Below are 11,212 nucleotides of genomic sequence, written 5' to 3' on the forward strand. Positions count from 1 at the left end.
CGTCCTACTTTACCGTGTCACATACGCTAATATCATATTGGCACCATATAGACCTAATCCTGATAAAAACCAATATGACCATTCTTTATATGGTATATATTTAGTAATTATGCCGAAATCAATGATCTACATAGCAACCTGCTGTTATTAACGCATGTCTGGACGTCTTAGCTTTGTCTTGGTCCACTTGATAGTCAATTGAAATTGATTCATGATATTCATTTGGAAGTTGAACATCGACAAATCAGAATTGTCTTGTAATTAATTCGTACTTGTTAAAACTATCAAGAAGGTCTATTAAAATGGGTTGCACTGTAAGTTTTTATATTCTGTGTTTAATAGCAGTAGTGTCACGTGATGTCGCTAGTTTATCCACAGGTAAGTTTTTATCTCTTATTACTTTCTTCAATAAGTAATTCTCATGACTCTATATCTGTATTATAGGCCTAATGTATTATCCTATTCACACAATATTTCTATGGCAGCATTTCGGTTTTAACGCATCACATCCCAGAATCTATGGGTCTGCATTCGTTAATATTCGGTACAACGTGCACAGTAGCTTGGATATGAATACATTTTATAACGTATGTTTTCTCTAAATTTCACTTTTCTTTGATTTTCCATCAACTTGTTGTTATATTTGTATTTTTCTAATCGTAATGTTATTTTTAATCCTTGAGTTCCCAAACGGACCGTATAACAAGCACGACGTGCGCTTTAGTTAATAAAGAAGTGTAGTGTATTGTATGTTTTGCCTTCTGGGGTCTTTTGACGCAACGTTAAAGCAATTTGATTACGATAAATCTCTAATTTCTAAAACATTGTCCACTGTATCAAATGTTATGTAACAAACGACTGTGACGTCATGACCCTATTTTGATATAATATGGCAGCCACTGGTCCTCAATTTATATTCCAAATACCAAAATTTGGAATAATGACAAAATTGAATCAAAAATCAAAATCATGCACATGTATGGACACATCACAAGACATTTATCACATACCGTATGTGATAGTGTGGACAAAAATTATGGTTTATAATAGGACCCATTCTATACAGCATCAATTCCATCCGTAAGTGTTGAGTGACAGCTCTTTTCTCAGAAATTTGTTGTGCTGTGTTGCGTATGGGCGTGGTCCGTGAGTACCTAGCAGCCGTAAAGAGGCGCTTCATGGTAGCTACATGTTCATATCATTCCACAACGACACGGGCTGAAATGAACCATAACATCGGGGTAACCCCCTACTCTTCCGAAAGATGCAATGGGTTCTTTAAAATGCACACGAGGCAGATGTATAGGCCTACACTGTACCTCCATCTTAAACCCTTATCCGAGAAGACTTGGTTCTACCAACCAAACCGTGGGCGAGGAGGGGCTGGAACCAGAACCGATATTAAGGAGCTAGCGGCGTCCCTGCCTTACCGCTCGACCACTCGGCAATGATGATGATGCCAAAAATAATGATTCTTGGTGATTTTAATGGTAAGGTTGATGATACTATACCAAATTGAGATAAGTTTGTATATTGGGAAATGCTTGTATTTATTGTTTCTGTTTTGTATATTTTTTTTCTTTCGTATAAGGATGCACCATCAATTTGATGTGTGCCGCTTATTTTAAAGCGATTCCAAGATATTGTAAAACTTCTAATAACAACCGATTACTCTATTAGCAACCCAACTTCTAATACCCACCCTTAAAGTTAATCTATAGTAATACTACTCTAATAATAACCCTCGGGGTTACTATTAGAGTCACAAAACTAAGGACAAAATGACATTCAAATCAACATTTTTGTCGCTTAAACACGATTTATTTCTTAAGATAGGCATCACAATGTGATTGCGCCGTTGATGATGCTTTCTAAATTAACTTCTTGGTGTTTTTGAGTTTATAATACAACAACCTATTTTTACTTGTACAGGAGTTTTATTTCTATGAATTGCCGACTCGAAAAGTGGGATGTGTGGAGGTTTAGTATTTTCAAGTGTCTTCATTGCTTAGTAATAGTAACCCACAACTCTAGTAATCCATACTTTAATAGAACCCACCCTAAAAAACACGATCAAAAATAATAACCCAGGGTTATTATTATTATAAATTTTACGGTAAAATCTAAATGGTAGTGATATGGTTCTCAAAGGAAAAATGTTCTGGTACAGATACTTGGGTACAAAAGAATAAAAAAGTGTACTTGATTAAGCCATTATTTCACAAAGTGCATATAATGTAATAATTTGCATAATTATTTAATCTTAAAATCTAAAAATAACAAAAGCCCTGTATTTGATTGCATAACTAACAAAAAAAATTTTTTAATGGTAATTTAATGATACAAGCACTCCAGAAACTATACCAGAGCTTTACTGAAACTGAAAGCATTCCAAATGAAAGAATTATAATTCCTATTTTCAAAAAAAAAAGGGTGGTCGTCGTGATCTTAACAACTATCGTGGGATAGTTCAATAAAAACCTAGGCAAAATACAATTTTGAATTCATAGAAGAAAATTATATTGTAACCCAAGTCCAATGAGGATTTAAAAGGAATAGACGTTGCGAAGGTTATATTTTTGTATTAGAAAGTGTTATCGCAACTAGGCAGGCAGAAAGAAAGAAAATTTATTTGGCTTTTCTTGTTTTCAATAAAGCCTTCAGTTTGGCGTCAACTGCTACTAAATGTATTGGTTTAAAAGGCAAATTAATTAAAATATGTACTCCGATACACGGTATAAAGTTTTGTTTAATTATCTAGAATCAGATTAAATTTGTTTAGCATTAATGAGGGTGTGAAGCAAGGTCGTTAACTATCACCAATCCTTTCTCTATCTACATGAATGAACTTAATGGAATTATTAAAGATAAAAAGATTGGTGTAAAACGAAACGCAAATTGGTGATCTTTTGAGCCAAAGATAACTTTATTTTAGATAGTAAATTTAAATTTAAAAAAAAACTCCTTAGGATTGCAGAAAATGTCTTTTCAAAATTGAATTGAACTTCTTTAAACCCAGTGTTCTCATTATAGGACAGAAGATTAATCAACTAGAAAATTGAATCTTGTTAAAAACTGCATTACTAAAATGGATAAGTAGATATTTTTCTGCTCAAAAATATCTAGCTCATTCTCAAACACTCATCAAATTGAAGACGTAATAAAAAGAAAAGGTAGTAGGACAATCGCCTATATTACTTCAATTATAAAAATAATCAGGAAGTCTTTAAAATTGTGTGTGACCTGCTATGGAGAACAGGGACTTCCAACGATTAATTACGCATGATCTGTTTGGTTTTGTAACAGTTTTATTGCAAAGCTTTAAATTTTACAATATACAGTAGCTGAATGACGATAATTATAATAAAGGCGCTAAGAAATGTAGCAAAAGAAGCACGTCTTGGAGATTTAGGATGGGAATCCATTGACCACCCCCAAAGCAGATTTAAAATGAGTTATTTTAATAGGCTTTAAAAATATAGACGTTAGTATGGTTAAAAAAAGCACTTCAGAAAATCACTTTTAAACCTTAAAACAGAGCTGCTATAATCATTGCGGCTCTCAATCATTTTGGGATAATTTTTAAAAAATTGTAATATTGAGTACAAGTATCACATTTTACTAAAGTTTTGTTAGAATTAAGAATTTAGAAAAAGAGAGATGGCCAAATTGAGTAAAACTTTGATGGAATTCGGACCAAATACAACATTGAAATGGGCTGATAATAATATTAAGGTTTTGCTTAAAAAAAACAATGTCATTTAGATGAACATTTCAATAATGATATAAATAATTATTGGTTAGGAGATTTCTTCTATCAAAAAATTTGTAATAATGATAAAGAATGGTTTGAAAAATCAAGAGATAAATCATCATTAAATGATTATATTAAATATAAAATGAAACCACATACTTAACAAGGTAAACCTTACTGGTTTAAATTAAAGCTTAAGGCCAGAACTAATTTGGATTTGGAAGGAAAAGATCCTGGTATGATAAACACACTGAATTGTGCAAAATTTGTGAATGTAATTCAAGCGAAGACTTAAACCATTTTCATTTGTATTGTCAATCTTTATCTATCTTCGGATAAGTACAGGCCTCTCTGATGTGAGGACCATCGTACTTGTAGAGGCGTTGACTAGTTCGTACAATCACTTTCTTTTCCGCTAAGGGCCACTTAGCGTGTCTGAGCTACCCGGTAAACCGGTTCCAGCTACTCTCCTCTGTCCACAACATGGGCTGTATAAACCAGTTCACCGGGGTTACACCCTACTCGCATCGAAAGATGTACTGGGTTCTTTAGTGTACATGAGTCAATTGTACACTCGGCCTACGGTTTAATAGTCTTTATCCGAGAAGACTTGTTCTACCTCCAAAATCATAAGCGAGCGTGCCTTCGAACCATTGCTTTAACCGCTCGGCCATTCGACTGACCGTCTTTAAAACGTATACCGGTACGTGATAAATGTCTCAAATATCTTTAAATGAAACATGGTGATCATCATCCTATTGGAATGTATTTTTATGATGGGTTTAACGAAACTTATTACGGTACTTGATGATTTAATTAATGTTTATCCTAATAATAAAGTTAATGACCTTTTTTATTTTCTTTGTAAGCGATTAATTGTATATTGCAACAAAAGCGAGAAATACTTTGTTAACTAAATTACCAGCTCAACAAATCTAGGGAAGCGTTGTACTTCTGTAAACCTCCTAGTTTTAAGTCTGATTATTTAGATGAAACTGGTAATTTGGATGAACCCCCCATGTGTGTGCCACCGATCTTACAGTGTTGATTGGTTAATTGACTCGCTTTTGTGAATGATAATGAAAAAAATAATAAGTAATCTACGGCCACAGCTTAAATGTATGTGCATTTTTGGTTTATTCGTAAAAATAAATACAGCGATTGTGCTAAAATGAGAGGCTTTCTTGTTGATTCGTTAAAAAAAAAAAAATATAAAAAAAACTGTATATCACAGTAAGTTGATCTGTAGAGGTATTAGACAAATTTACTCATGAAACCTGATTATAAATATTTTGTATACGATTTCGCATAAAACAAAATCATTCATTTCATTCACATCCATTAACATCATATTGTATTGTTTTATTGTTATAGAAACAAACTGTGATCTCAGCACAGCTGTCTGCATAACGCCATCTTGTGAGTACTACTAAGCAACTAAAGTAACACATAGGCCTACAACACTTTAAATGCTTACAGCCTTTCCTTAATAAGTTTATTTGATGTATAAAACTTTAAAAGTAAAAGCAGTTGGAGCATGGAGGAACTAATTCCTCCATGGTTGGAGCAACGGATGTGGCTCGGACTTTCAACCTTGGGGTCGGGGGTTTGGACCCTCACTGTGAAAGTTACTTGTGTCCTTCAACAAAGGCACTTTATCTACGTTTATGTCTCTTGTACGTGGGTACATGGTAATTATTATATTTTCTCCATGGTAGGATAATGAGGAATTAGTTTCAATAACTGTAATATAATATGAAAAATAAGATTTTAGTTATCTTAATTCCACTTACATTTTCGCTTGTGTTTAAGTATGTCAAGAGGGTTGGTCCTACTCGAACAAGCGTTGTTACAGAACCGTGAGCACATCCGCCTCTTTCAGGGAAGCGCAATCGATGTGCAATTTGGTTAAGGGTTATCTACCAGTTATTGCAAATTCGGATGAAAATTCGTTTATAGCTTCGGCAGAAGGAGGAACAACCAAATGGATTGGTTTGAGCGACATAATACAAGAAAATACATTTATATGGAACGATGAACGCAAGGCCAGTACGTCGTACGTAAGTAAGTAAAAAATCCTTTAAAGTACTTAAATACTGTACTTATTTTTTGCAGTATATAGGTTATATTTATATTAAGTTAAGATTGGATTTACTCGGTGTTTAAACACCAAGGATAACCTACGAAAGTCTGAAGAAGATGAATTTCTAGCGGGGGCCTTCTGTGGTTATTAGGCAGTACACCGGGAGACAACTCCTACTCTTTTCCGAATTGTACTGAGTTCTTTAAGGTGCACATAGGCCATAATGCCCACGAGACCAACGGTTTCAACGTCTCATCCAAAAGACGGTGCGCTAACTTCAGGGAACAGTGGAATTACATTGTTCCCTGGTAACTTGTATTTCAGTCTTCTAGCTGAAACACAAGGAGAGTAGCGATGGGGATAGAACCAAGAACCACGAGATCTTCACGGTTCAGTGCACACATAGTGGCTACCACCAGCTCTGCAGTTAGACATTTAGGCTTAGAGTTGGAATTTGATTTTGAAAGCTGCCTCCCCTGGGATTCGAACCCGGGACCTTTCTCACACATGGCGAACGTCATAACCACTTGACCATGAAATCACTGTTGATTCAAGCGTATGGTAGAATTTGAGTTCCTTTCATTCTTTTAACGTGTCTGACGGCACGATTTTTATATAGCGCTATATCGCACGTGACCAAACTTGCCAGAGATCTATAAAATACGCCCTCTTCTGTGGATTATTTTAAGCTTGTTGGATCTAGAATGCGATACTTGCATATATAAAGTAATTTAATAATCTGATAAAGAAATAAATACATGTAAAAACTTTGTATCTATTTTAATAATATTCGAAGGATACTTTTTGAATTTTTTTTTTTTTGTATAAAGATTGGGGTTCAGGACAACCAGATTCAAATTCGGCATCCGAGGATTGCGTTGAAATTGTGCCAGGACAGTACTACTGGAATGATATCGATTGTACACATTCAAAATATTCTATATGCGAAAGGGGTATGTATAAAATGTTTTACGGTATATATATTATGATATTGAATTTACTAAATTGTTTTTTTCTGTAATCATTAGTGGTCGTGGGACTAGTTTGGGTCCTGCCAAAGCTGGTCGAACGTTTCGTTTGGGTCTGTACCCTAGCTGCACTGATGAGGCCTGGAAGGCCGAAACGGATCCGTCTGCAGATTTTGGGATTCCTCCCAGTGGATGCTTAGTTTATTTTGTCATGCTGATCGGATTTTCTCTACTGTTCCGTTTTAATTTTAATCTTTAATTGTTTTGCATTATATGGCCGTATGTTTGCTGTTTTACTTTGTTTATATATATATACTGTCTCTTATACACATCTAGATGTGTATAAGAGACAGGTATTATTCCCTGAAAAATAGTACTTACTGATGCCTTATTATGGTTAATATTTTTTTTAGATCTGACTCCACGACAATGGTATCCTCGTGGACAGAGTATGTATCTCTTCAATACGAGAACGCAAAAGTGGTCACATGCGCGTGATTCATGTGAAGACGTTGGTGCCCATTTAGTGGTGATCGGTGATTCATCCGAGAATAGTTTCATAGGCTCAATGCTTTGGTCATCTGGTTGGGGTTATTCTTTTATTGGAATAAATGACGTCAGCTCAGAGAATTCCTTTGTTTGGCCTGATTCGGGGGAAACATCCACGTATACATGTGAGTTATATTGGCATTATATAAAACTAACATTTTCTGTTAAATGAGTGTGAAAAGGTGGCGAGGCATAAAGTTGAATGTTATCGCAATAATTTAGGCTGTTATAATTGTTATCTTGTCATTATTTGTCTAAAGGACCTCGTTTTGCGTGAGTGCCTCTAACGAATAGTGCTTGTGAGGAATTGTAACCAACAAAATAGGCCGTGGATTCTCTCGATCTTGTAGTATAGTAGCTACGTTGGTTATGAACCATATCTGAATATTTTCTCACGTATTTTCTGGTGCACTACCATTGATGATTTTATACATAATAGCCTAACTTAAGTTGATCCACTCTATATTTGACTGGCATGAAGCCTACTGATATGAATTCTGATACTCCAATGTGAGTCCTTGGTGGCGCATTAAGCAAGTACCTAACTATTTTGTTAATGGTTCTGGGCGGAGCTCAATTTTACCAGGGAACAGTGAAATTAATAGCCTGCCACTTGAAATACAACATTTGCAATCAACTTACAGTTGTAATAAGGAAGTTAAATCATTTTTATTTAATAGGGTTACTAGTTAGTTAAAGAACCATTTCAATATTGAATCTATATATTTTATTAAACGAATACTTGTATTCACACAATTTTATATCCAAAAATTCTTATTCTATACCTTTTATTCACTCAATTTTATATGAATCGATATGTATGTTTAAGTCGTCTATTTTATGTAGGTACCTCAATGGGAATAAGTTTTTTTGGCTTTCTTGAGTTATTCTAAGAATTTTACAATCATTGTACATTTGTTTTAAATTTTATTATTATTCTATTTATAAAAATATTATTAATACGTAATCAATATATTTAGGGGTACTCATTTTCGGTAGTTGAAACGTAAAAGAAGAATCGGAAACAAAAATAATTCAGGACTTTTCGCATATATGGCGAACGTCATAACCTTTTATTATCTTTTAACATGTCTGACGTCACGCTTTTGATATAGCACTAGACTGTCTGAGATCTGTAATATTATACGCTTCTGTGTATTATTTTCAGCTCTCTTGATCTCTCAAATGAGATACGTGTATTTGGGAAGGCATGGAATGAACCCAGAAACAGTAAGGGGAATAATGCAATGAATAATATAAATTGAAACGTAACAAAAGCGTTAAACGAATTGCATTATTTCGCTTGCTTGTTGTTTCTGGTGGTTTCCCCATATTCACATCACATTATATAGGCCTACACAAGCTTAGGGTTATGCTTTATACGATCCTAACATAATGTTGCTATTTAAGCCTCGTTATAATTCAAACAGCGTTACCATACCATCTCGCCATATATGTTATGTTAAATATTATGATATATTTGCAAGCTGTGGCCTATACGCCTTTCTAGTTTAACCTTAGCTCCGCTATGATGTGTGCCAAAATTAATTACTCATTACAGAAGCTAATCTAAGCGAATATAAGACTTATCTACAGGCTTGCCTAACCGTAGAATTCAATAAAATCATTTTCAAATCTATATGATGTCATTATGCTGCATAAAGAAGTTCAGAGCGTACATTTTATGTCAACATCTCTTGTATTTTACTCTTGTGCGACCTCTCTGAAAGATCCTCCCATACTTCGATAGAGGACATCCCGGTTTGGGTTGGTTTTAAGTCTCTTGTGGGTTTTCTGATGGTATGGAAAGAATGTCTCTGTTCTGTGTCAAAACATTAATAACTTCATCCGAAAATGGAATCCTGTTGTCAAGCCACGAGTTATTTTTTTAGAAACCCAGCAAACCCAGTTTACGTTCTTATAACGTTAGTGGCGAACGTTGTGGTTAGGTATGTCACAAAATAACGTTTACACAACGTTGTAGGAACGTGCAAACGTTTTGAAATAATGTTCACTACGTATATATGGTTCTACAAAATAAAGTTTTTAACACAAAACTGTAACGTTATTGTCTCGTTATTATAACGTAGTATTGTTTGTTGGGAAGTCGATACTTATCGCGTAGTAGCTCACCTCTCCTTAAGTTGGAACAGGGAGGAAGCTTTTCAAATTCTTGGATGTGTTTGAATAAAGTTAAAAACAATTGACGACTAGATATAGGCCTGCTTGTAGATATCATCTTCATTATGATATATATTTGTATTATTAAGCTGCTCAAAATTGAATAAAATATTCTAAACAGTAACAACATATTAGAAGATTTGCTACTGTTAAATCACGCCGAGCAGTTTGTTAATTTTTGGAGTTTTTTTCCCACGCTTTGCATGAACTGGTTGAGTAGACGCCCGTACACCTCTACTGATTGCGGTTTGCTTTAAATTGTGTCTCAAATGTACGAAAACAAGACTGATAAACGTGCATCTGCTCGCGAAGTTGCAAACAGTAGCAGCTAAATTTTGGTACCATCATAAAGCTATGGCTATACTGAAGATGGTGATGTAAAAATTGAAGCATGAATCCACATGGATCTAAACTTTCTCTCCTACTTTTCTAAAAATAGATTTTTAAATATTTTTTTTGTCTTTTAAACAACGATTTATTATTAATGCAAACTTCAAATTTAAACCAAAACATATATTTGTGTTCCCTAATTTATATACAAGAAACGTGTACATTTTGAAGTAATTCCGAATTTTCTGTAAGAAAAAAAAGGTGTTTTGATATAATGTAGTCAATTATAGCTTTTGAAATGTTTATAGAAACATTTCCGATATTTGTTGAAAATTACCACCCTTAAAATTCGTTTAAATGTAAAATATTTTCAGGATAGATTCACCAGGGTATACCATTCTTCAATTATATGAAAAAAGTGTAAAAGCCATAGTCACCAAAATGGACATTTGGCACACTTTGATTTCGCCCTGGCCCACTGTGCGCTACCGTCAGTTGTATGAGAGAAAGTACCTGAGGGCTAGATCTGTGCGTATACCATAAAGCTTGATACGAATAACATCTTGTTCGTATTTGAGCACTGTTAGTAATATTTATACATTTGTTTTTAATGTCGGTTAAACTGTAAATGTAAGGAAACAGCCAGAAAAAGAACCAGGGCTTCCGGACAACAGTAAAGTCGTCCTTAGTGGCGAGTGAGTGAGGGTAGAAAAAGCCGCATAGTATAGGCTATATCATGGGCGGATTTAGCCCCCCCCCCCCACCTTATATAACAAACAAAAAAAGAATTTTTTTTTTTTTTTTTTTTTGAGATAATTGAATTGATACACAATTCCATAGAAGGAGATGTGTATAAGAGACAGGGACATCCCGGTTTGGGTTGGTTTTAAGTCTCTTGTGGGTTTTCTGATGGTATTACTCAGTGTTAATATACAGTAGCGGATTTTGTTGTTTGACGACTTTTTTAACGGTTTTTGGATATTAATTTTCCTTTTTGCTGATTTTGTGATTTTTATGTTCAATGTTGCTGAGAAACTTCATCATGTTTTCTAGAAGTGAAATTTCTCTTTTGAAATGGTGTACATTTATGAGCCTTTGTATGTTGTCAAAGATTATGTTGTGAGTAGATGAATTATTACTAATTTAATGACACATGTCATAGTTGCATTTTGCAGCTACCCTGTATATTAAAATTTCTTTTAAAAGACATCAACCTATTATTTTTTTTATTTATTTGTTACTGAAAACTACCATGCTAGATAGTCAAAATCGACTCAATACAACCTTATATTCCTCAAATGTGCTGGGCTTCAAGGGGCCTTTGACCCCCCTGGTGTGGAATTATAA

The 11,212-nt window shown here is 34.3% G+C and overlaps 1 protein-coding gene across 1 annotated transcript in view; it reads left to right on the forward strand.

The window, feature by feature from the left end:
* Positions 1-245: 245 nt before the first annotated feature.
* The window catches only part of LOC117112101 (macrophage mannose receptor 1-like), a gene marked incomplete in the record, with an annotated part of 48,694 nt that continues 37,727 nt past the window's right edge, over positions 246-11,212 (forward strand). The window contains 4 exon segments of the mRNA XM_033255151.1: positions 246-378; positions 5,129-5,173; positions 5,567-5,818; positions 6,668-6,787. Coding sequence (XP_033111042.1) covers positions 303-378; positions 5,129-5,173; positions 5,567-5,818; positions 6,668-6,787 — 493 coding nt within the window.

This window comes from Anneissia japonica, unplaced genomic scaffold (assembly GCF_011630105.1).
Source record: "Anneissia japonica isolate Jap-2015-1 unplaced genomic scaffold, ASM1163010v1 scaffold3934_len446420_cov169, whole genome shotgun sequence".
NCBI classification, from domain to species: domain Eukaryota; kingdom Metazoa; phylum Echinodermata; class Crinoidea; order Comatulida; family Comatulidae; genus Anneissia; species Anneissia japonica.